Below are 27,246 nucleotides of genomic sequence, written 5' to 3'. Positions count from 1 at the left end.
CCCAGGGTGTTTGCAAAACCATCCTATTTGTGCACAGTGTGCACCTAAAGCGCTAAAGTTAAACATCTGCATTTTGTCAGCACATTTCAAAAACAGGGTTGTAATTGAGACTAGGGCACAGTGGCTGGTTGTTCATTACATTTCTGAAAAAAAAAGTATTAGGTTCACATGAAAATCACATTGTGTTTTATCTGCTGTAGAGGCAGTCATGTAAACGGTCTATAAAATGATAGTTCATTTCCTGTCATGGTCATAGCCTTTTCATTTTTAGAGAGATATGAAGCATCAAGTCTTGCAACTGTGCCTATCTCCTTTATCTTCCAGTTGTTCCTGGCTTTCTGACAAGGCTGGAAAGTTTATTCAAATTTCTAAAATGTAACTATATGTAAAATTAATGTAACAGTCTAGTGTGCTGGCCAAAAATCCCATAAATATCACAAAGTAAATAGAGGGCTGCCAACGGATATATTCCATTCAGCCCAACCTCTCCTCAGTCGCTTTAGAGAAAAGAGGAAAAAAGTTTGGGCCAATTACTCTATTTTTATTGCTTCGATGGGGGGGGAACGGGGGGAAGACTAGAAGCTGTACAACCTTTTTTTCTAGATGATTCTCTCAAAACAAGTGCCAAAGAGATGCCCCCTAGACTGCTGCAGTTCTTGGGATGGCCTGAACCCTTCACGTTGAAGTTACAATTTAAGAGTGTTCTACCCCAATAACTCAAAGCAAATTTTATAAAGTGTAGCAGAAACACTGAATCCTCAAAGGTGCAATGGAGTAACCACTAACATATAGTATTGAATATTCCTCATCCATTAGCGAGTGCATGGTATGAGTAATACAATTTTTCCTTCAATGCCAAGCGCATAATTTTAGAGGAAGTGCGGCACTGTGTTAGGGCTCGCTTGGTTTTCAGTTCCCCTCTGCCAGTACCAGGAGGATCCTGCCACTGTCACCAATTTCCTCATGAAGCTCCTGCCATTCCCCTCACTTCCTCTTTCACATTAACTGCCTCCTCCCTACTCTTCAAAGCCAAAACAAACCAAAACACCCTTTTTCTTTAAGGCCGTTGCTCCTGGCTCAAATCCTGTGGCTTGGAAGGTAGTGCCGTGTCATTGGCAAAAGGAGGGTACATGCAATCCAACTGTTTGCATCTCCCTAAGCATGGCTCTAGATTTACTAGCAGCTCATTTTCCCCATGATTCCTTCCATTCCCCAGCTTGTTTTATAAATGCACTGACACGCTATCAAGCCCCTTTTATCTTCTTCCCCCACCCATCCTATGGGGACCTGACATTGTGTTTCATTCTCTAACTACAGTGAAACCCATCCTTTCCAAAACACTATGTAATGGTGACAAGGCAAGTTCACAGACCGGTAAAGTCAAAAAGCAGAGCATTAAGCAATACACATTTACAAGAAACAGAACTCTTAATTCCTGAAAGTAGTTCACTATTTAATTTCACGAGCTTTAGATTTCTTAAGAATATATTTTACAAGATATATTATATACTAGATATAGTTTTTCCATCTTGGACTAAACTATTAATTGGGGATTGCCAATCACAGCCTGTTTGGATGCATGCAAGCCTTAACTACTTTCACAACATAACTGTATTTTTCTTGTTTCAAAATAGGTTTCTTCTTCTTGCTTATCTCAGTTCCTTTTCCTGTGTGCCAGTGAGGATGCAGCATTAGAATGGATATTAGCAATGTGATGTTTTAAATATGATCTTAAGGATCTCTCAGAACTGCTGGATTTAATGTGTACCCCTTCTTGCAATGGAGGAATGTTTAAGATTTTCTGAAAAAACCTGAAGTGTGAGTTACATTGGCAGGGAACAATAACAGGACATTTTTTCACATTAACGTTTCAGGCACACGTGTGAGTTGATGAAAGAGGGTAATGTTTGGTAATGTGACTTTTTCCAAGTTCCACAGAATATCAATGTGCATGGAACCATTAGGATCTGCCGATTCAAGGTGCGACTCTCTGCATCTTTACCATTATGCTGAAACACTTTTATTGCATTTCTAGATATATACATGTACAAAAAAGAAATACAATTAGAACATTTACATAACTTTATCATAAAGGGGGAGGAAAAAGCTACAATACACAGAGCAAATAGGTTCACGTTTTTCTGGGGCCTGATTATATCCGGATTCTGATATCCTCGCTTTGTACCTTTCTTTAGAAACACAGTCTCACTCACTTGATTGGGACTACTTATGGAGTAAGGTGCTACTCAACATGACAACGGCTCTTAAATATTAGTAATGGGTGCCAGCCAGTGCATTTGACACCCCAGTCTCTTCCCCCTTACAGTTCAGATTTGAATTGTTTGAATTTTCCCATGCAAATGTAACACTGATGGCTTCAAGACTTCACTGTATACCACAAACATTCTCTTGTTTGAGGCTCATTTGTCCCCTACATAAATTCTAGCTAATGAACACATGCAAATACAGGCACAGGTGCTTCATATAATATTTAGTTCAAAGCAGTGACTTTCAGCTTGAGAAAAAAAAAAAAAAGTTCTTGTCCACAGTTCTTCATCTAACTCCCTCATCCTCCATGTGGCAAGCCTGTCCAGCAAGCAACATTTTCTTGCTAGGCAAAGAAAGCTTAGAAGTGTGTATCAATTTGTTTTTGCAAGGCCTTATTGTTTTATAAGTAATTTAAAATAATTTGTTACAATATACATTTAGTGTGCAAAAGACAGAAAGAGAAACCTTTCATTGTGAAGGGTGCAGAAGGATAGCTGGGTGCATCTGGGCAGGAAATCACCAAAATACAAATGTGAAATGTTAAAATATAATATTATTAAAAGGACATAAAAAAGGGGAAAAAGTTAACCAAACAGAAGATCTCTGAAGTTGCTAACTTCTGGAAAGGGGAGGGTAAAAAAAAATAAAAAGTCTTGTATGAGTTCAAAGTACCAATAAATCACAATGTAGCAGAAAGCTGCTTAGAAATACATACTGTAGTTGGAATATTGTGCATTGCCCTCTGTTCTCATTAGGACTAACACGGAGCACAAAAGACTTCAAAAGTAAGGGCAAAATTCTTCAGTTTTCAATCAAGTGAAACCAATGTAATCAATTAAGGACTGCAAAATTTGGCCTTAAATTTCTCTCTTCCTCCCTTTTTGTCCAAACCTAATATGGTCAATCAGAAACGGTTTTACAGGGAGGAGGGAAAACTTTTCAAACCCAATAAAAGGAAGTGTCATTTTGACTCCAAAATGTTGGCTCATACAGGAGTATTGAATAAAGGCGTCTATTCTCTCTTCAATATGCAGTTGTCCCAGAGGCAGAAGACAGTCCCATCTGTCTTCATATACAAACCAGAGTAAACATTGTTATTAATACCTTCATGTTAACAAATACAAAACACAATATATCAATACATTGTCTTACAAAAATAAGCATCTATTTACAAGGTAAATCTGTCACTATAACTTCAAATTTGTGTATGTGAATCGCTAAAATGTTGCATTTGCCTTCCAGACAAATGTCCATTTATGGGTGTTAAGTCACATTTGAGAAGAGATGGCTGCATTAATTTTATTTATAGGGCTAAAAATCTTTGAAAAGTTTGCCATGACCATTTTCAGTCCTCCAGCAGATGACATTACAACCTTAAAGAACAACATTAAAACAGAGTATTTAAATGACTAAAGTAAAGAGTCAGTTGGAGAGGTCTTAATTTTTCAGTGTTTCCTGTGACCTGGTCAAAATTCTGGTGTGTTCACAATGATGAAAGGGATGGGGGGAGAGGAATGACTACTTCTTGGGACTGAGTTTGATCTTATCTACACTGGAATAGATCAAAATTCACTTCGTTCATTTCAATGGAGTTCCACTGGTGTAAAACCAGTGTGAGATCAGAATCAGGCTCCTTGTGTAAAAAGGTTTAAGAAAATAATTCTATATTTTCTGTTAATAGTTTAACAGACTTACTGTTTCTTCAAATGAATGTGGCAATGAATTGCTTAAGGATTGCATCACATGGGCTCCAAGTTTCCTAAAGGCAGGCAAACTTACAAAGCACCACAGAATTACATCACTACAGCAATAGAGCTGTACCCTATGCAGTCTCACTGTGGAAGATACAAAATAGCCATCTCGTGGTACACCAACACTCATCCTTCATCGATTAACCTATGAGCCTTTCATTCATTCTTCTAAATTAGGTGGTGTCAGGTTGGAGCATGTATCATTTTATGAGGCTCTCTTAAGCACTCTAGCCTAGATTACAACCAAATAGGTTAGGCTTGAATTTTATTTATTATTTCTTTGAAGATAATAAAATTTGCCAGCAACATTTGGCTTTTATTAGCACAAAATCTAAGACAAGGGGTAACCACCCCACCCCACCCCCCAAAACCAAAAGCAATCCTGTTCCAAAAAGTAGCCCATTTTAAAAGCACTATTTCAACTGTACATTCTTAGGGCACATTCAAGTTGGTCTGTAAGGCCTGAGTAGGAGAATCAGCTTTTGCAGCATGAAAAGCAACAGCAGAGGAGTGTTCGACACGGGTGTTTCCGCCTGTATTCCAAAGCTTTCCTCACCTGACATTTAGCCTCTCCTACATAGTCCTCAACTTTTTCCACGTTCAGTTGAATGATGTCGAAGGTGTCAGCCTGTTGCTCCACCAGTAGTGCCACCTGCAGAAAGAGCTCGTGAACTTCCCTGATGCGAGTCTCCAGCTTCATCAACTCTTTGTGCCGCGTCTCTATCTCATTCAATGCTGCACGAGCCCCTCTGACATCAGACAGGAGATTCTCAGAGAAAACGTCCCACTTGCCTTGCTCAATCATGTCCTCAATCTGGTTTCCGGAAACATCCTTGCCCATGATCTCCAGCTGTCTCTGGATCCGAATCTTGCAGTTCTCCCGCTGGTTCATCTCTGCCTCATTGTACTCAAACATGGCTTCCTGAAAGGCATGCATGAGGTCAACATAGTGATTCTTCGATACACGGGTTATGACAGACATCGTGCCATGTTTTGTTTCTGCATCTTCACTGAAGTCTCTCATTGTCTGGAGTTTCCTGTGGATGCCTTCTCCACGGGCCTTGATGTCTTTGGCGATGCTGTTAGTATCTCGTTTGATACTACTAAGACGGCGCATGGAGGTAAGAAAGCGGTTATTTTGTTTACCTAGCCGTTTGACGTCCTCTTTCAGGTGGAGGTTGTCTGTTCTGATACTCTGGACATCTTTGTAAAGAGCTGCGAGGGCATCATCAGTCTCGAACAGGAGGATTTCATGAGGTAAAATCTCATCATCCTCATTGTTAGGAAACTGTTGGTTATAAAGCCTAGCTAACTCATACAGTTCATATAACCGGTCTTTCATCCTGCCTGTAGGCAAAGAGAGTTGGGGAGAAGGGAAAAAACAAAAACAAAACAGAAAAATTAAAGAATGTATTAAAATGAAAAAAAAATAATTTTTTTTAAAGTTTCACATTTAAAGTATCTTTGCATAAAACACACCATAGAATACCAGTTTCTCTTAAACTTCCCTGCATCGCTTGACACAGGTCATTGGATTAGAGGTGCTAAGACACTGGCACTTGAGTCCCCTTGTGGTAGCAACAGGGATCAGTAAATTCCCCCCGCCCCCCCACTTTTTTACTCATGCATTATTGAAAGCTGTGCATCCAAAAACCTGTCAATAGTTAAAATAAAAAAAACATTGCCATGATTCTTGTAAACAAATAATTAAGGTTTAATAAGAAGCTTGCAGTCATTACTGCTGTGTGTAGAACAGCATAGATCTAATTGAAAAAAAAATCAAGATTCCTCTGCACCTAGATGCCTTCTAGACCCTAACCCTTCACTGAATCACTGACCCCAACGATCAGAAATTCTGCCTTTGCAGTTCCTGCCTCAGTGAAACCTGTCAACATGTTTGCAGAGTACAAACACATGCACAAAAAATGTAGCAGGGAAAGAACTGGTTACAAGGATTGATATGGAAAGGTTCAGGCTGGGATTTTAGGAGAGGAAGGGGGGGCACCTAAGGGGATCCATGTCTGTTAAAGCCCAATTCTGGTGTCCTTCAGCTCACTGAACTTCTGTTGAGTTCAGTGAGCGCTAAATGTGGAGCTGTCAAGGTTCCTTTCCCACTCTGAACTCTAGGGTACAGATGTGGGGACCTGTATGAAAACCCCCCTAAGCTTATTCTTACCAGTTTAGGTTAAAAACTTCCCCAAGGTACAAACTTTGCCTTGTCCTTGAACAGTATGCTGCCACCACCAAGCGTTTTAAACAAAGAACAGGGAAAGAGACCACTTCGAGAAGTCTTCCCCCAAAATATCCCGCCAAGCCCTACACTCCCTTTCCTGGGGAAGGCTCGATAATAATCCTCACCAATTGGTACAGGTGAACACAGACCCAAACCCTTGGATCTTAAGAACAATGAAAATCAATCAGGTTCTTAAAAGAAGAATTTTAGTTAAAGAAAAGGTAAAAGAATCACCTCTGTAAAATCAGGATGGTAAATACCTTACAGGGTAACCAGATTCAAAACATAGAGAATTCCTCTAGGCAAAACCTTAAGTTACAAAAAGACACAAAAACAGGAATATATATTCCCTCCAGCACAACTTATTTTACCAGCCATTAAACAAAAGAAAATCTAATGCAGTTTCTAGCTAGATTACTTACTAACTTAACAGGAGTTGGAAGCCTTGCATTTCTGATCACCCAGACAGACAGAACCCTTTGTTCCTGCCCCCTCCAGATTTGCAAGTATCTTGTCCCCTCATTGGTCATTTTGGGTCAGATGCCAGCGAGGTTACCTTAGCTTCTTAACCCTTTACAGGTGAAAGGGTTTTGCCTCTGGCCTGAAGGGATTTTACAGCACTATAGCATATAGTATATAGAAAGGTGGTTACCCTTCCCTTTATATTTATGACAGGAGCAGACGCAGAACCAACTCTTTATAGAGCTAAATAAAAACTAAAACTAAACATCAGATTATCCTAGTGCCACGCCTCTTCCATTATTGGAGCACTGTATGTTTATTTTCAAAATCTTGGTACTTGAGACATAAAACTATCGACAGCAAATACAAGAGATCAAATTTACTAATGCAAGGATTCTGTGGCACTGTAATTTAGAACCTGGAATTCCATGACAGGGCCGTTTAAATTAAAGAGAGTGATTACTGAATTAAATAAGTACATGAATAATACAATAAGCATGCTGCCTCTAGTGTTCTATGTTTTGACACTAAACTGAATTTTACTCTGCCTTACTTTTTCATTTTTCAAGTGCGTGTCCACGCTAGCCTTTACAAAGATGTTAACTACCATGAATTAAATGACACTAAATTATTTCAAGGTTAAAAAAAAAAAAGCTTAGTGTAGACATGGCCAAAGGGTATAGGTGTGGACCCAGTGAAGACAGTGGCAGTCAAAAATGCAGATTTATGATCTGTTGCATAGTTTTTAAAAGTTAAGGAACAAAAACAAAATCCTAATTGCAGCCCCCTCACACAGTAACTACCCTCTTTGACACACATACCTTAAAGTTTTGTAGAACAGGCTTAGCAGGAATCTTGCTAGGGATTTTAAAGAGCTTTTAAGCCACAATTCTGCAAATGCTCATGCATATGCTTATTTTTATGAACATGAATAATCCCACTTAAAGACACTGGACACATGCAAATGTTTGCAGGATTGAGGCCTTAGGGCTTGTCCCCAAGGCAAAATTTACCAGTGGTACCAATAAAATTATAGTAGTATAGCCCCAGAGTAGACACACTTACCTTGGCATAATAGTGGCTTTTTTGGTTTAACTTTATTCCTTTCCAGGCAATAAAGCTAAAACAAAACAAAACCACCCAAACAAAAACCAAACCAAACCACATTCTTTACACCAGTATAAGGCTATGTCTACACTGGCAATTGAACAACAAAACTTTTGTCTTTCGGAGGTGTTTAACCACCCTCAAAGCCCCCCGCCCCCCAAAACCAAAAAACAACACAAAAGAAAGGGCAAAAGCTTTGCTGCGACAAGCGCCAGTGCGAACAGCGCGTTGTTGGCAGGAGCGCTCTCCTGTCAATAGTGCAAACGCCACTCATTGTGGGAGGAAGTTTTTTGTCAGCAGGAGAACTGACAAACAGCGGTTACACTGCATGACTTTTCTATACTACAGATAGCTAATAGCATCAAGCTGTTTGTGGTGATTTAAAAATACATACTACAGTAGCAGAAATGAGCTAAGGCACATAAATATCTGTCATTTTTTGAGGCCAAAAAGGTTTTTAATTTGTTAAGTTAAATGCAGTGTTGCATGAGACATCTCCCCACCACCACCACAGAGAAAAGAAAAAGATGGTTTGGGTCCTGTTAAGACAGAGAATTCAGTCTTCCACAAAAGCTTGTGACAAATTAAGAACGGAGACCTAGCATGAGGTTTTGTTGCTGGAATATTTCTTGCCTCTTTCTGCTCTAAAAGCAGGCCCTGAGCACCTTCTCATGAAACAGAATGATTTACTCCTAACAATTTCAAAGAAGATATTTGTCTTCCTGTTCTCGTGGTCAGGTTTTATAACCAAGTTTTACATGCCACCGTCAATAAAATGGAAAATGTGAAATAATATGAAATTATTTGGACACTGTTGTGAAGTCCTGGAGAGGCAGACTATGGATTCAGCCACTCTAAAAGGATCAAACTGCCCATGAAGTACTACAGTAGTCTAAATCCAAGATAAAAATATTTGAAAATTAATTCCTTACTCTTAACAGTACCTGAAATTTTTTAAATTGCAAGAATACTTTTAGAGAATCTAAATTACGCTTCCCCATGTGCACTCTTTGTTTGTGTGTTTCATCTAAACTGAATGAAATACAGAAAACAAACAGGATAGGTTAGATAGTTTCCTTTTTCAATTCTCATGCACTAGTACAACGCTAAAGTGTTTGGGGATAGCCACCACAGGAGACTATTCAAAACAACAACAACAACCACCACCACCAAAAGCCCCACAGATAGCCACTGAAGTTAAAAATAAATACATAAAAAGTAAAACAAAAACAATTGTGTTAGAGAAATATAAATAGCTATACCCACTTCTCTCTTTCATGAGAGCTAACCCCTAAAAATGTGTCTCTCTTTAAAGTTCAAACTCGTCCTCTTCATAGGCAGCCCATGAAAGGGAAACTGCTTAAGTTTGCAAAAAGAAAAGGAGTACTTGTGGCACCTTAGAGACTAACAAATTTATTTGAGCATCCGATGGAGTGAGCTGTAGCTCACAAAAGCTTATGCTCAAATAAATTTGTTAGTCTCTAAGGTGCCACAAGTACTCCTTTTCTTTTTGCGGATACAGACTAACACGGCTGCTACTCTGAAACCTGCTTAAGTTTGGTTCAAGATTTACATTTTGCAAGAACAGCTTATATAAAACCTAGGATCGAGGGAAGCATTTCCACCTCAAAAAACAAACAAATCCAATTACAATTAAATTGAAATAAGCATCCTCCAGCAATATTGAAAATGCATCTATTGCAGCATGGAGGACCCAAAAATGAAAGTGTTGAAACGAACATTAAACTGACCTCATTGATTTTCATTGTCGAAACTGAGAGAACTTCAAGAAATACATACACAACCCTCCAACAACAAGTGACAAACACACACTTCTAGTGATTTTAAATATTAGTAACATAGGTAAAGAAGTGTGGTTATAAATTGACAATGTTCCTTTAAGTCCATTCTACATCCTAAGGTGTGAAACTAGTGGTGAAGACTGTAGGGGAGCTGTAGTCGGTCAAAATGACAGCTCCGCTGGACTTTAAAAAAAAAAAAAAAAAAAGAGTTAGTTGGTACTTCTTAGGGGTGCAAAGATAACCTGACAAAACCCAAAGCTAAGCTGTCTGAGAGTGCAGACAGCCTGAAAGAGGTGAAAATGAATCACATTCATCTGAATCAAGTGTCATCACTGTAACCTAATTAACTATGCTGTCATTTTAGCAGAAACATTTCCAGTTTGGTTTTATCCTGGGGAGTCCAGTGATGCAAAAAATATTTTACTGCAGGTCATCTAGCCCATACTCAGTTTCAAATGTCATAAATATATAGTGATGCTAGTTCGCTTTCACTAGATCTAAAATAAATAAAAGCACTATTAATGGTAAGCTAATTCTCTGGGTGAGGTGCAAGGGTACTAAACCGGTGTCAGTTGAGAAAGATTTCCCCATTTAAAATCCCTTAGCAGTAAATAAGAGGCAATTTGAAGCACAAGCAAGCACAAGCACTGCCCTAGCAAGCACTGCTCCAACTTCAGTGAATTAGCTTCACAACGCCCTTTTGAGATAAAGGAAGGGTCATCACCATTTTATATATCAGAAAGCTAATACATGCATTCTCTCTACAAGGACACTGTTTTTGAAAGTTATTCACTTCACAACCATCAATATGGCTCCAGCATTGCTATCAGAGTACCTTCAAGAAATGCTCCAAGAATTAATTCCTTTAACAAGAGCAAAGAGGATTATATAGCTAGACTTATTTACATCGAGATTCTCACATTTGTTTATAGTGTGGACCACAATTTTAGAGAGCCTGCCTTGTGGATCACCTCCCTCCCATTCACAGTCATCATGACACATCCCTGTAGTAACTAGAGAAGTTACTGTACTTACATTTAAAAAAAGAAGTCAAGCAAGGAGTGTATTTTTAGTAGTCTTTTCATACGATTTAGCAGTTGGAAGTTAGAAAAGCCTGCACTATGTGACTAGCCAACTCTTTTCTCTCTCTCTCTTTCTGTCACACACAGAGAGCGTTTAATAGAAGGTTTCAGTTCTGGTCCATATAGTGAGTGCTCCCCAAATTAGGTAAATAAGAGGAAAGCTAATCAAACCCAAATTCTAGACACAACAGAAGCGAAGAGAACTGGATATGGGTCTATATGCATAGGCTGATTATCAGAATTGTACAGCTCAACAATTAGTCTAGGGCAAGATTTTCAGTGCCTATTTAGGTGCCTAAAGATGCAGATAGGTTTCAGAGTAACAGCCATGTTAGTCTGTATTCGCAAACAGAAAAGGAGTACTTGTGGCACCTTAGAGACTAACCAATTTATTTGAGCATAAGCTTTCGTGAGCTACAGCTCACTTCATCGGATGCATACTGTGGAAAATACAGAAGATGTTTTTATACACACAGACCAGGATTTGTGCTGAAATGGCCCATCCTGATTATCATACACATTGTAAGGAGAGTGATCACTTTAGATAAGCTATTACCAGCAGGAGAGTGGGGTGGGGGGAGAGAAAACCTTTTGTAGTGATAAACACCCATTTTTTCATGGTCTGTGTGTATAAAAACATCTTCTGTATTTTCCACCGTATGCATCCGATGAAGTGAGCTGTAGCTCACGAAAGCTTATGCTCAAATAAATTGGTTAGTCTCTAAGGTGCCACAAGTACTCCTTTTCTTTTTTTAAAGATGCAGATAGGTACTTCTGAAAAATCTCACGAGGCACCTAACTTCCCTAAATCTGATGTTCACATGCTGATTAAAACACCAACAACAAAACAAAACCCTACCTGGTGGTGGTCAAAGCCCCCTGTTACAGCCCAGTAACTAGTGTTATCAGTTTAAGAAAAATATTTACCAAAAAGTTGAGTGTGAAAAGCAGCTGAGCAGGCAAGAGATATAGCTCATAATTCTACACTTATTGTAACGCCACAATCGACTGAAGACGACTTGGAATATCACATCAAAGTGGTTGATGTCAATTCACACTTGTGGCGACAACATGTAACATGAAACTATTGTACCAAAACTCCTTCCTGGCAAGCCTGTAGAATCCGGGTTAAACCACCATTGTCATGTTAACATTCTGTAAATATAGTTTTTTTTGTATGTTAAAGTTGTAAAACCAAGCATTAAAAAAAACTGGGAAATGCCAAGATGATGGTTGTCTGTGCAACCTTTGTTTGCGCCTCTCTTGTGTGATTCAGTCTTTAAATTATATGATCACATATTTCCTCCGCCCCCAACACACACAGTGCCCCTGCCACATTCACTGAACAGGATGGACAGTGCTCACCAAATGAGCAGCTATTCAATATTTTATATTCAATGTATGACCTCAGGTTTTATTTATTGCAAACCATTCAAGCCATGCACTGAGTATAGTATTAATTTCCGCATGGGCTTTGCCATGGTACTCACTGTAATATTTGAGTGTTCAAAAACATTAATAATTTATCTCTGGATAAATTACATCTGTGGGGAAGGGTGTTATTGCCCTTTTATAGATGGGGCTTTAAGGCACAGAGAGATTAAGGGCAAAACTGTCATTAGTCCACTAGTTTTGGGTGCCCAATTTGAGATGCCTAGGGCCTAATTTTTCAGAGAATTGCTTTTGTAGTACTTCACATATTTGAAGCACAGTTCCCACTGACTTCAGATGCAGCAGTGAGGTGTCCAGGTAGTGTGGTGAAAGGGGAACACCCTGACTTGCTTGAACATATAGGGGGTGAGGTATGGGAGGCAGACAGGAGGATGTGTTCTGGGAACAGAGGGAGAAAAGGGCAGGCTCTGGGAGGATGGGAGCAGAGAAAGGTGGGCAGGAGGGCTCGGATGGGGAAGGAGTGGCAGGGTCAGACTGGGTGATATGGGGCAACTGTCTGCAACCAATAGAACATACTCTTTCAGAATCTGGAATAGAACCCAGAATTCCTAGTCCCAACAGTTCTTTGTTGTCAATCAGTAGCAGTAAAGTGGCAAAGAGTGTGTACTCCTCCTCTAGTGGCTTGCCCAAACAGCCTCTTAATGCTACCAGTTGACCCATTAACTCAAGTGGAAGAGGTCTGTTCTGTGGATCTGTAGTGGATCTGCTGCTGATCCTCGAAATTGCAAAAAAAACATATTCAAAGAACATTACGGTTGCAAAGTCAAGCATTCAAAAGTTAGGAAATGCTAGGATTGAGGTTGCCTGGATTCTGATCCTGCCTCTGCCATAGAGTTGCTCTGAGGTGCTGGGTAAATCTCTTAAACTAAACTTTGCATGTGTAGTGACTAATTGTGTGTTCCACATTAACTTGTGCCCAACTTCACTTTCAGACATAGCCAAACCATTTAGCTAAAACATTTCAAAAAATTCAACATGAGGCAGGCATTCGGCATGAAATTTCAGCCTGAATGGCTGTTTAGCTAATTATAAGCAACTGAAAGCAGGGTCTTAAAATGGACAGTATCGGGCAACCTTAACTATGGGTGGCGTAATTATAATTAAATAGCACTAGGGTATAAAATATTATTCTTTGACAAGTACAGGCAGTCGAAGTTGGTCCAGTAAAAGATATTACCTCATCCAACTGGTCTCTCTAGTATCCTGGGACTGACAGGGCTACAGTCACACTGCATACATAAGTATAGGCCTAAACATTCACCCTTTGAAATTAGTGGTAACAGTCCCATTGATTTCATTAAGCTCTACGTGAACAGGTGAGAGTATTTTGCACGCTATCATAAAGACTCACTTAGGAATATGCAGTATTGTCCAATGCTGTGATATTGTGAGGACCAAGCACAACGGGGGAAGAGATTCCAGAAGACTGGAAAAGTGCAAATATAATGCCAATCTATAAAAAGGGAAATAGGACAACCCAGGAAATTACACACCAGTCAGGTTAACTTCTGTACCTGGAAAGATAATGGAGCAAATAAGTAAGCAATCAATTTGCAAACATCTAGAAGATAATAAGGTGATAAGAAACAGTCAGCATGGATTTGTCAAAAACAAATCATGTCAAACCAACCCGATAACTTTCTTTGACAAGGCAACAAGCCTTGCAGATTGGGGGGGTGGGGGGAGGAGAAGATGTGGTATATCTTGACTTTAGTCAAGCTTTTGATGCTGTCTCGCATGACCTTCTCATAAACAAACTAGGAAAATACAACCTAGATGGAGCTACTATAAGGGCAGTGCAAAACTGGCTGGAAAACTGTTCCCAGAGAGTAGTTATCAGTGGTTCACAGTCATGCTGGAGGGGCATAACGAGTGGGGTCCTGCAGGGATCAGTTCTGGGTTCGGTGCAAATGCAAAGTTCTGCATTTAGGAAGGAACAACCAGTTGCACACATACAAAATGAGAAAGGACTGCCTAGGAAGGAGTACCGTGGAAAAGGATCTGGGGGTCAAGCTAAATATGAGTCAACAGTGTAACGCTGTTGCAAAAAAAGCAAACAGCTTTCTGGATGTATTAACACGAGTGTTGTAAGCAAGACACAAGAAGTAATTCTTCGGCTCTACTCCGTGCTGATTAGGCCTCAACTGGAGTATTGTGTCCAGTTCTGGGCACCACATTTCAGGAAGGATGTGGACAAACTGGATAGAGTCCAGAGAAGAGCAACAAAAATGACTGAAGTTCTAGAAAACATGACCTATGAAGGAAGATTGAAAAAATTGGGTTTGTTTAGTCTGGAAAAGAGAAGACAGAGGGGACATGATAACAGTTTTCAAATACGTAAAAGATTGTTACAAGGAGGAGAAAGAAAAATTGTTTCTCTTAACTTCTGAGGATAGGACAAGCAGCAATGGGCTTAAACTGTAGCAAAGGAGGTTTACGTTGGACATTAGGAAAAGCTTCCTAACTGTCATGGTGGTTAAGTACTGGAATAAAATGCCTAGAGAGGTGGTGGAATCTCCATCATTGGAGATTTTTAAGAGCAGGTTGGATAAACACCTGTCAGGGATGGTCTAGATAATACTTAGTCCTGCCATGAGTGCAGGGGACTGGACAAGATGACCTCTCAAGGTCCCTTCCAGTTCTAGGATTCTATAAAAACCTGACTGAAAACCTGGTTTAGCCTTCATTTTTTTCATATGTAATTTTTAATATTCATTTTGAAATGTATACTTTCAGCAAGTCTGTCCCTCTAAGGAGTATTTTCCTTTTGCAATTCAACTGTTCTCAGACACACACGGAATGTAGACTACCTAATGTCTGCAACAGTCGGGTTAGGTGCTTGAAGCTAGATCCTCTCCTGGTGTAAATTTTAAATTTAGCCAGCTAAGAATCTGTCCCATAGTTATTTTCCCATGACAGAATGAAACTTCTGCCTATTAGTCACAACCCAAACAGTTTTCCCATGATGCACACGAGAGTTACAAATTCTTGATGTGGTATGTGTTGCAATAAGATTGCAACTACTGTACGTTTAGCTCTCTGAAATACCTGGTTACCGAGTGGCTTGGGCAGAGCAAACTTTAAGTACAAGCAAAAGCTGTGTCAGCTAATGAGGGCTCTGAATTGATGCGATTTAAAATATCTGTCAAAACAAGATGTTTGCAGTAACAGAATTCAGTGGCACAGGTGACCTATTATTTCACAGTGCTGCAAGTGTTCATTTCTACTATTGCTCCAGTGTTATGCATCATGCTGCTTCACTAATTATCCCACTGCCACGCAGCGTTCACTCTCCAAATTTAAAAAGGCAAAAACCAAACAATTGTCTCTGTAACTGCAAAGGACTAGTTTCAGTTTAGGCAGAGTTGTTACTGCTTGATTCAGGCAGTCAACTAAACCCTGATGTGTATCATAGCACGCCAGATCTTTGATAGCAGATAGCACCAAAAGGTTAATTGATGAAATGAGCTGTAGCTCACGAAAGCTTATGCTCAAATAAATTGGTTAGTCTCTAAAGTGCCACTAGTACTCCTTTTCTTTTTGCGAATACAGACTAACACGGCTGTTACTTTGAAACCGGAACTTACAACAACAACAAAAAAAACACCTTTGTTTAAGTTTTAAGATGTACATGTCCAGTGCCCTTGACTTTTGAGAAGGAAAATTAGTGAAATTTCCAAAGGCTTCAATGCTCCGTATATCACAAACAGAACTGGGGAAATCCAGTGTGCTTTTGTTTCTTTTTTGTAGCATAAATAAATTAATCCACTAAGTAATAATAGTTAATGAGAATTGGTTAATAGCATTTACTTCCCCAAATACTGGCGAAAATCTTAATACTAAAGTGGATGTGGATATTGCAACAGGATATATGGAAACAATAAAGTGTCAGTTGCCACCTAAGAAGATAAAATACAAACATTTCTAAAATGCATTTTGAGCCACAATACACATTCTTCTTTCATCTGCAACTTCTTCCAAGAAGCTAAGAGCTGATACATATTGTAATATAAAAAACATAAGAATTGCCATATTAGATCAGACCAGTGGTCTGTTTACTCTAGTATCCTGTCTTTGGCAATAGCCAGTACTCAAAGTGTCAGAGTAAGATACAAGAAATCCTGCAGTGGACAATTATGAAATAACCTGGCTATAGGAGAAGTTTCTTTATAATCCCATCTCAGTACATTCCTGTAGTTTTCCCACACTGTGGACAATTTATTGCTGATGGACTTTCACCCAATTAGATCATTTGACTGTCCAAGCATTCCTTTATGTATTTATGCAATGTTGCAGCTGTGTTGGTCCCAGAATATTACAGAGAAAAGGTGGGTGAAGTAGTATCTTTGATTGGACCAACTTCTGTTGATGAGAGAGACAAACTTTCCTTTGTCTGGCAGTAGATTAGAATGCAGTCACAAGACAACAGTCTCGTGCTCTTCCTTAAATTATTCTGATTTTATTTAAGAGAAACATTGAAGTACAGCTGAAATGTTCATTTTAAAAGAGGTTGACATTGATCTAATGACAGTTTTCTAATGACTTATTTCGGTTATGAAAGTAGTACTTTTGTACAGTAGATTTAATAATTTTGTCTGGTGGATGTTAGTGCAGTTGTGTGATACAACATTAACTTGGAGAACAGATGTCTTTTACAACATGGATTTGTTAACAAGATGGCTTTCATAGGAGAATGATGATCCGTCATCTCTCCAAAGGTAACACAATTTTGAGTAGGGTGTGTATTGTGTATTTTAAAAAGTCACTGTGCACATTAAGTAGTAGCTGATATTGAAGTTAGTTCTTGAGATCACAGTACACACTAAACCAAGATGTTTTGAAATTATGGCCTTTGAATTATAGAAATACAAGAAGATCACTAGCTACTGAACTATTTCTGTAGCATTTTTAGAACTTAACACGAGCAAGGAAAGGAAGGGGATGTAAGCAGGGAAGAAAGGGCTGCTTTGGGAAAGCATCCTGTACTTCTGAAGTTATCACAAGCCTGTCAGCTCCCAAAACATCACTCCCTGACAGTCTAGAGAAACAATTCTCTCCACTATAGCCAGCAGCTTGTAGAACTACAGACTGCGATCTCTCAAGCCATGTATCTGTTTTTCCTCTCTCTCACAAACTAACTCTGCACAAGGCTACATACAGTATATATACGAGGACTTGTGGCACCTTAGAGACTAACAAATTTATTTGAGCATAAGCTTTTGTGAGCTACAGCTCACTTCATCGGATGCATCCAGTGGAAAATACAGTGGGGAGATTTATATACACAGAGAACATGAAACAATGGGTGTTACCATACACACTGTAAGGAGAGTGATCACTTAAGGTGAGCTATTACCAGCAGGAGAGCAGGGGGAAAAAAACTTTTTGTAGTGATAATCAAGGTGGGCCACTTCCAGCAGCTGACAAGAACGTCTGAGGAACAGTGGGGGGTGGGGGTGGGGGAATAAACATGGGGAAATAGTTTTACTTTGTGTAATGACACATCCATTCCCAGTCTCTAATCAAGCCTAAATTAATTGTATCCAGTTTGCAAATTAATTCCAATTCAGCAGTCTCTCATTGGAGTCTGTTTTTGAAGTTTTTTTTGTTGAAGAATTGCCACTTTTAGGTCTGTAATCGAGTGACCAAAGAGATTGAAGTGTTCTCCGACTGGTTTTTGAATGTTATAATTCTTGATGTCTGATTTGTGTCCATTTATTCTTTTACGTAGAGACTGTCCAGTTTGACCAATGTACATGGCAGAGGGGGCATTGCTGGCACATGGTGGCATATATAACATTGGTAGATGTGCAGGTGAACGAGCCTCTGATAGTGTGGCTGATGTGCTTAGGCCCTATGACGGTGTCCCCTGAATAGATATGTGGACACAGTTGGCAATGGGCTTTGTTGCAAGGATAGGTTCCTGGGTTAGTGATTCTGTTATGTGGTGTGTGGTTGCTGGTGAGTATTTGCTCAGGTTGGGGGGCTGTCTGTAAGCAAGGACTGGTCTGTCTCCCAAGATCTGTGAGAGTGATGGGTCATCCTTCAAGATAGGTTGTAGATCCTTGATGATGCGTTGGAGAGGTTTTAGGTGGGGGCTGAAGGTGATAGCTAGTGGCATTCTGTGAAGCAAATACTCACCAGCAACCATACACACTACACAACAGAACCACTAACCCAGGAACCTATCCTTGCAACAAAGCCTGTTGCCAACTGTGTCCACATATCTAATCGGGGACACCATCATAGGGCCTAATCACACCAGCCACACTATCAGAGGCTCGTTCACCTGCACATCTACTAATGTGATATATGCAATCATCTCATTCTCTCCAAGTTTAGAGATGTAAGTGTATCTTGGGGTGAGAAAAGTCATCCTTTAACACCAACTGTAACATTTAGAGACCTACAGAAATCTCATAAAACTATCAAAAATTCACCAACAGAATATTGCAGGTTACCCATTGCAGGTTACAGCTAAGACCTGCTTCCTTTCCTTTCTAGTAGGATGAGCTCTCTCTCTGCTTATCCACCCCTATGTTTTAAGTACTCTACATAGGAGTGTGTCCAATTGCCAAGGTCATAGGCCAGTTCTCTTTTAAAGACTTGCTCACACACAAGGGTCTACTTCTCTTTTCCCTTTCTTATTAAGATTTAATTAAGCTTTTCAGGATAAGCTTGCATCCCCCACCCCATCATTTATTTGAATAGCTAAATAGCAAAATTCTTGAATACTAAGTCCCATCTCAGAGCATGATGTCATCCCAGAACACGTTAATTACCCATGTCTAATGCCATATCTAATTCCCTGGACATGTTAGCTTTTAATGATGCTTCCAGCCTTTAATGGCTTTGTTTATCCAGTAGACTCAATCTTCAGGATGTCTATTGTCTTCCCCAGCTGATAAGAAGAACTAGGAATCAAAAACAATTAACATTCAAATGCTTGGTGCCTCTAGCACTATGAAATGAGGCATTAACCACTTGAATGTTAATTGCCTTTGAGTGTCCTGTTTGACTAGTCCACATTTCTGTAATAGTGTTCAACACAGAGCAAGACTGTACTGCATCTCCTGAGTAACACTTCCCACGTCTATTTATATCTCATATTTCCCAGGCTTATTTCATGACCCTGTCTACCTTGATATTTCCAACATACCATTTATCATGTTATCTGGATGCTAATATTAATGAGTCCCTTACTGGTACCAGCCATCTTTTGCAAGGAAAAAGTTTTAGTGGACCTTTTATCCAGAAGGCTTGGGCTAAATGAGGGTTGGGAGCAGGTGAGGATATAGATAGATGTGTAATTGCTTTGTTTCCTTCCTTGATGTATTTATGTGCCAGCAGTGGGCAAGAATTTTAACTTAAAGTATTTTTTATTGTTTGTATTCTAGCAGCACCACAACATGCAAGTAAACATAGTTCCCGGATAGTCAGAGTAGAAAGCCTATTTTATTGTACCCAGCTAGGATTCAAATCTCTTCAAGAGTTAATGAGACCATAAATTAGTTTTCAAAGTTCTCTGCAGGAAAATTCTGTACAGCTTGTGTATCACTACTGACCAGTTTCCAGCATCCTAAGACAGTCTTCTGATCTGGATTCGTACTAAAGAGTCCCTTGGTCATCTTGGTATACAGACATGGGAAAGAAGGTATGAATAGTGGAAGTCTAGAATGCTGGAAGTCACTCTTTGAATTTGATTGATTACAGCTAAGTAAGTTTGGTTTCTGAGTGTCTTATACCAGGGCTGTGATGATTGAGATTAAAATTCATTCACCCTCACTGTAAGGCCCATGAAACAGAGTTAACCTTAGCATTTTTGGTGTCCTGTCCCCCCCCATATTGCTGATTCCTTTTGACTGAGGATCATACGTGTATGCCAAAAGCATTCTAAGGATTTGGGTGAGGGTTGGGGAGAGGATAAATTAGTTGGGTGCCCTTGAGTGTACAGGAAAGTAATTCTACAGGCTTGTACTGGAGACTGTGCATGTCTACCAACTTTTTAAAATGGTTTTGCAAGAGGCAATCATCAGAAACACTGAAGGCTTGGGGCTAGTGGGCCCATTTTGGTGAATTTTAGCATTTGTATGGCACTTTATAAACATCTATTCATCACAAGACTCTTGACAAAATATTTATTTCTTCAATTTTAAAAAATACAACTATAGCTACCCATCCAGTGTTCTGGGCTCTTACCCTACACATTAAAAACAAAAAACACAAGATAAAACAAATATATCTTTATATATACATTTTGGCAATTAGGTAAAATAGAGTAGAGGAGTTAAGTGACTTGAATAGAGTCACAGAAATCATACATTATGCAAATTATACAGTAACACATACATATCACTAATGCAAGCAGTAAGTCACAGCCATCCATGCATTTCTGGGCAATTACTATACTTCTTGGGCATCATTATGAGTCAGTAGGCAGCATTAATAATACTAAGCACTTACTCATACTGTAATGCACGTAATGTAATGTTTGAACATATAATCACCACGATATTCCTGTATGGAAGACAGGATCAAGTGACTGTACCCATATGTAACAATCAGGGTGAGAAAATGGGGGTCTGAACCCCAAAGAATAAGCAATTGAATCAGCTGTTCGTATATAGTGTTATGTGTATAAAAAATGTCAAGTAAGATCTTTTATTAAAGCTTGTAATGTCCTGAACTCAATGGTCATTAGGATACACACACACACAGGTTTTTGTTATAAATGTATGCATTATGTGTAGAAAATTGTAATTGTAACTACAGTACCTCTAGAACATCATCTCACAGCAGTGTGATGAGGCAACCAAGCAGGGAGGACATCTTCCAGGCCAGGTGTTTGTAAAAAACCAGCTCCAAGCACCTACATTGTCCAGCCAGTAACAGACATTATGGGAAAACACAAACAATTTGAAACCTGAAAAGAAAATCCCAGTCTGGGAAACCCCCCTGCTCTGTGTCACCATGAATTACCACACTCTGAGAAAAAGGGAAGGGGGGGAAAAAAAAATAAAGAAAGAACTGCAAACCCTGCTAAAAGGGAAGGGATTTGAAGTGAAGGCTATCCAGAAACTGAGGGCCAGCAAGAAAGTGGGATCCTGTCTGGGAAGCACTGGATCCCCTCTAGGGCCAAGGGCGTACTGGGAAACTGTTCTGAGGCAATAGGTAACTTGTATTAGAAAAGGGAATACCGAAATGTAAAGTCTGAGATTACATCTTTATTTTCTGTGTAACTTGGATGCATTTGCTTTCCCTTACTATTTCATCTTTGAATCCATGGATTTTTCTATTAGATAAACTTTTTGTTTATTTTTACCCCAAGCAGATCTTTATTGTGCAAACTGTGTGGAGTGTGTGCGCCAAAGTGAACTAATAATTGGGGGCAGGTTTCACATCTTTGAAGGTGATGAACCAGAGGGGAAAAGTCCAAGTGGCTGATAGTCAACAACTCGGGGAGATGGATTGGGGGGAGAGGTGGGAGAGGAGAACTTGGACCGAAAGGGATTGTTGAGGTCACCGTGCAAGTAGTAACGAGGCTGGTGGAAGCCAGAGTGGGACCTCATGCTTGTAAGCTGGCTACTTGTGTTAGAGCACTGAACCATAGCAGCACAGTATTAAGATACCCAAACGTACAAGGCAGATGTGACAGAACCCTTTATTGGTCTGGGTGATGCCCCCAAACGTCACACCACGGAAGTACAATATGATCATGGAAATGCTATTTCTATTATGAAATAGAATTTATAAATAAAAAACAAGCAAGAGGACATTAAACATACATCTGAGCAGTAACATCAGGTTGTCAGTGGTTATCAGTCAGATAAAGCAATTTATACTGATAATTCTAAAGACAGACAATTCTGAACAGTCCAAGGTCATAGACCATACATCCTGGTGTAATGAGTAAGTTTATGAAGATAAGAGTGGAGGAAATTTTTAAGTTTCAGATAAATCAACACAGAATTTAGAATACATATATTGAAATATCATGGGGGGGGGGACAAATGGGGAGGTCTGCATTCTCATATAGTTATGCTGCTGATCAGACAGCATTTTTAAAAACTATCTCCAGCCAACATATTGTGTTACAACAGATTATTGTTCAATATTATTATTAATCTAAATTAGTGCCTTGATACAGTTAGGGCCCCAATTTTGGGGGTTACTGCAACCACTACAGCAGCTCAAAAGCTATAAAGGGTCCAAAAAGCCAGCTTAACTGGCCCCAGGAAATACCCCCGGCAGTTAAACCCACATCCTGCAAACTCAGTACAGGGACATGCCAATAGTTGGAATGCTTTGTACTGATTATTCTGTAGTGCATACCAATGCATGTCAGGGACTGGATCAGCCCATGTAACGAGAGAATCCTGGAAGTGAAAATCCACTTTTGCAATGCTAGCCTTCCCTTCCCACCCCATCCCTTTCCACACACACCCTATTACACTTGGAGAGAGAGCACAGATCGTGACCTTTAGTCTATAGCTGCAAAATACTGACAAGCATTCCACTCCAAATACAAAAAATGTAACCACTCTTGCAGAACTGGACCCAGTGGCACAAAGCACTTCTTCCCAAGGCAAGCCCCTGATGAAAATGAATGGGAATCATGCCTGAGAGCCCAGGAGTCGGTCCATATTAAATTGTTCTTTTTCTGTGGCAGGATCATGTTGTCCCTATCTCATTTGTGTCTACAATGCATATATACTCTTTTAGAGTAGATATTTTTTGAGATGTAAACTGAAACTAGTTGAACTAGAGTGCAAGATCGATCCTCTGCGTTAATTTCAGTCCAGCCATGTGCAAGACCCATAGTCGTCCCCCGCCCAGCTTGCAATTTGAGTTAAAACGGAAAGCCACCGCCATGAGGAAGTTAACCTCTACATCTTCTTGTACATTTAAAGCAGTAGCTTGTAATCTGCCTTGGCCACTTGTCATATACAGAGTTGTGTCTGTAAAGGCAAGTCAAAGATTAAAATCAGCAGCACTGATTAATGAGATCATCCTGCACAAGAAAGATTTCCCTAAACAGAGAGAGCAATGTATTCTTTGTTATACTCCTGGGACACCAGCAATGTTGACAATGGTGCAAAAGCATAACTAGAAATATTATGGCATATGGCACTTAGAGTATCCTTTCCTGATCAAGTATATAGAACCTCACAAGGTATTTTTCTTGTTTGTGTTTACAAATTGACTTCTAATACACAACTGCAGCCACACAAGTCAGTATCATAAAAGGCTCTGCAGTGCTAGATCTATTTTATGGATAATGAGGTGCTGATCTGTAGAAGTATATGGGACTGCCTTTGGTAATTTGTTTCTTTTTTTCTTTTCTTTCTAATAGATTCTTGAGGGTAGTTTGGGTACTTTCCTGTTCTAGATGCATGAAAGACTTAGCAAGGAGGAATGGGCTGAAGTGTTTTCAGAATGACGGCAACATTCATCAGCTTTATCTCCGGCCTGGAGAGTGTAGCTGAGTGTCTCTTGTGGTTCAGGTGAAATTGAGGAATGGATAACAGTGAGCTGGTTCAGACTTGAGCCAAATAAAACTGAGATGTTTATGGTGGATGGGGGAAGTAACCATTAGGTCTGCTTTCATTCAGGGAGGCCACGTGTCGTTTGTTACAAGAAGTTCATAAATTGAGGAGCTGGTCAGATTTCCAGATGATTTCAGACAATCAAATATCATCAGTGACCAGGGCTACTTTCCCCCCCATTTGTGTGTAGTCTCAGTTTGCAAACTTTTCTCTCAAATACATATATTCAGTGAAACAATCCAATACTCAGTGGTAGAGATGGCTGGAATCATCCTGAAAACATTTTGACTTTTCATTTAAAAAAAAAAAAGTTTGGCAATTGCAAATGAAAACATTTTCATTTTTTGGGCAACCATTTTCAATTAAAAAAAAAAAAAAAAACTGAGGAAAGCAGACACTGCATTTTTTTAATAGTTGAAAATGTTTCTTATGGAAAGAAGTAGTGAACTTAAGCATGTAAGTTACCAGGCTGCCACTCTATTACTCTGTACCCTGGTACAGAACATGGCTTTAATCTCTCACTAGATCCTGCCTGCAGTGTGGAACCCTATTTGTGCTGCTCCAACAGCACAAACCCACAGGAAATTCCTCTTGCTCTCTCCACCCTGCTTCCCCTTCATTCTGAGTCAGGTACAACACATGTGCCCGTCTATAGTTTGTAATGTACTATAGTACTGTCCCCCCACCACTCCTCACACACTATTTTTGCTCCATAAGCATGCAAAGAAACTACTACAATAAAAAGAAAAGGAGTACTTCTGGCACCGCAGAGACTAAAATTTATTTGAGCATAAGCTTTTGTGAGCTACAGCTGTGGCACTGTAGAGACTAACAAATTTATTTGAGCATAAGCTTTCGTGAGCTACAGCTCACTTTATGTCTGGGGGGCAGAATGTGAGAAGGAGAGGACCTCTATTTGACAGCAAGGTAACACTAATTTAACGTCACAAATTGCAAATTGCACCGTAGAGACTAACAAATTTATTTGAGCATAAGCTTTCGTGAGCTACAGCTCACTTTATGTAGCTCACGAAAGCTTATACTCAAATAAATGTGTTAGTCTCTACGGTGCCACAAGTACTCCTTTTCTTTTTGCGGATACAGACTAACACGGCTGCTACTCTGAAAACTACTACAATAAAGCAATTTGTGACTTTAATGTTAAATTAGTGTTACCTTGCTGTCAAATAGAGATCCTCTCCTTCTCACATTCTGCCCCCTAGACACATAAGTATACGTCTAGACTTCCCAGCACTATAAAAATAATAACTTAACAGTTTATTAGTTACCATTAAAACTATAGCAGTAAACCCAACCAAATCACATGGTTAACCTTCACAACAGTATGGCATGGCATGTGATTTTGTATGCTGTTGTGTTGCAGTTATTTGCAATGATCAGAAGCTACTATTACCACAGAATACGATAATCTGAAACATTAGGCACATTATCCACGAGAAAATGTTGTGTCCCACACTTCTATTCTTAATAGAAACTTAACCCTAACATCATCTGTCATCTTACCGTTTTACACTAAAGGGAAAAACCAAAACATGGAGACCAGCTGGCTAAATCCATTGTTTAGTTCATAAATTCACCTGCCATATTTAACTGGTCACTCAATATATTGTCTGTCCTCTAAAGCCTTAAGCAGAAAAAAAAATTATTCATGGGGGAAGGGCACCATAAGAAAGAATAAAGGTTCAGCCTCAGCTTCTCAATCTGAGAAATAAGAATACTGTCTTACCTATCAGACAGGAGCATCACAATTACACAGCCCTTTGAAAATCTGAAGTGCTAAGTAACAGCATTATCAGAAAATCATGCCACGGTTTAAGTTCTCCTCAAACTGTGAGGCCTTGCATAAAAGCCACTGATTTTCCTTCTTCGATGTCTGAACGCTTAAAAAAAGAAAGCCTCACAATTCTAATTCCTACTCTCACAATTCAAGGGTAGGAATAGGAAGTTTAAATTACCATTTTCAGGCCAATGCCAGTCCTTTGGTCACTTCCTGTCCCACTAACATACAGTTTGTATTACAAAAGGCCATCTCAGGTATATGCAGGTACTCATTCATTTTAGCAGGAATGCCAATTCCAATCAGTTAGTAGGAAGAGCCAGAGAAAACTAACTTGTTCAGTCAGTTAATCATGGGTCATTCTGGTGTGGCTAAGGAAAGAGCAAATGACTTTTATATTCTGGATCTAAAGGCAAATACACATATTAGCTGGGTTTGGACTGTAATACACTACCAGAACTATTAATGAAGTTAGCATTTGTTATGGTACATAGACTGGAGGAGTAGGGAGATCCTGATTTTGTTCTTCTTAGTGACAGGATTAAGAAATTACAGCTGAATACATTAAAAAAAAAGGATTTAAAATAGTTTTCAGCCAGATATCATAAATTCACCGTCTAAACCTGGTACTTTCTTGAAAAACAGACACACTGCATCTCTTTTCCCTGAGATAAGAAAGAAACTATTTCAAAGCACACCCAGGTTCAGAACACTAGCTCGGTAGGACACCATAATATTGTTCTCTCTTTTGCTTCTGTTTGAAAGGGCCATGGTACTTTACCTGGGGCTCAAGCCCTTCTCCGGAGAGATGGAAAGGAGTCAGTTCCTATGTTCCCCTGGAGGTTTCCAAATGTGGCACAATTTGAAGGGCACCTGAACTGTGCTAGTTTCTTACTGGCTGATGGTCTTCCAGTTAAAGCAACCATCCGTTCCTTGTTACGAAAGGGAAATACTAGGACACGGGCGCCCCAAGTCCCCGTCCTAGCCCGGATTGTTCCCTTAGTCCACGGCCACCCCTCCGCCCGTCTCCGGGCCTCCCCTCCCCAGGCGGGCCCCGGCAGCCCTCGGCTCGCTCTGCCCAAGCCGCAAGGCAACAGGGCCCCCGGCGGAACTCACCGCTCCAGGAAGATGGGCGAGAGGCGGCGCCCCCGCTGCTTGCTCCAGCCGCGTCCTCGCGCAGAAACGTGCCGCTTCCTCCAGGGAGCCCGTCAAGCCGGGCTGGGCGCAGGGAGTTTCCCCGGCCCCTCACGCGCCCCGCCCAGGCTCCTCCCCCGCCCGGGCCCATTGGCCGCAGGTCCAGGGCGCGGCGGTGACCGGCAGCGGGCTGTTGCGCTGCGGGGCGCGCAGAGCGGGCGGCGAAGGGGGTTTCTAGAGCCGGGGAGCGAGCGGGGGATGGGGTCTCCAAGTGGCTGCCTCGGCACGGGGGGAGGGGGAAGCCCGGGGTCCGTAGGTGGAAATGGGGGGTGCGCGGGGCTCTCCCAGGGTCTGCTGCGGGAGCCGTGGAGGATTTGGGGAGCGACTGGTACAATCCCCTCCTACTCCCCCACCAGGCCTGCTTCAGGGGAGAGGCTGGCGGTGGGTCACTTCCGAGAACGGGCTGAGGGGTTTCCCCAGCTGCTAGGAAGTGTGGGTGGCTCTGGTTGTAGCCAGCAGCGGGGTCCGCCATGCTCCTTGCTACCCCCTTCCTGGTGCTCTGGTTCAGAAGGGGCCTTTTGCCAGCTGTGCCCAGATGAGCGCCTCGTGCA

General features: G+C 40.4%; 1 protein-coding gene across 4 annotated transcripts; it reads right to left on the bottom strand.

The window, feature by feature from the left end:
- Window positions 1-1,997: 1,997 nt before the first annotated feature.
- On the bottom strand, window positions 1,998-27,246 carry STX11 (syntaxin 11). Of its 4 annotated transcripts, none has more exons than XM_027818655.3 (2): window positions 26,618-27,246; window positions 1,998-5,366 (listed from the first exon to the last, which is right to left on the bottom strand). In XM_027818655.3, the coding sequence occupies exons 1-2, from the start codon at window positions 27,165-27,167 to the stop codon at window positions 4,495-4,497; spliced, it is 1,422 nt and encodes a 473-aa protein (XP_027674456.2). In that variant the 5' UTR covers window positions 27,168-27,246; the 3' UTR covers window positions 1,998-4,494. The 4 variants fall into 4 exon arrangements, with proteins under 4 accessions (XP_027674456.2, XP_037750850.1, XP_043399012.1 ...); XM_037894922.2 differs by lacking the exon at window positions 26,618-27,246 and adding an exon at window positions 26,283-26,510; XM_043543077.1 differs by lacking the exon at window positions 26,618-27,246 and adding an exon at window positions 25,451-25,962.

The sequence above is a fragment of the Chelonia mydas genome, chromosome 3 (genome assembly GCF_015237465.2).
Source record: "Chelonia mydas isolate rCheMyd1 chromosome 3, rCheMyd1.pri.v2, whole genome shotgun sequence".
NCBI lineage: Eukaryota > Metazoa > Chordata > Testudines > Cheloniidae > Chelonia > Chelonia mydas.
Note: the sequence above shows the minus strand (reverse complement) of the source record. Positions and strands in the feature narration are given on the sequence as shown.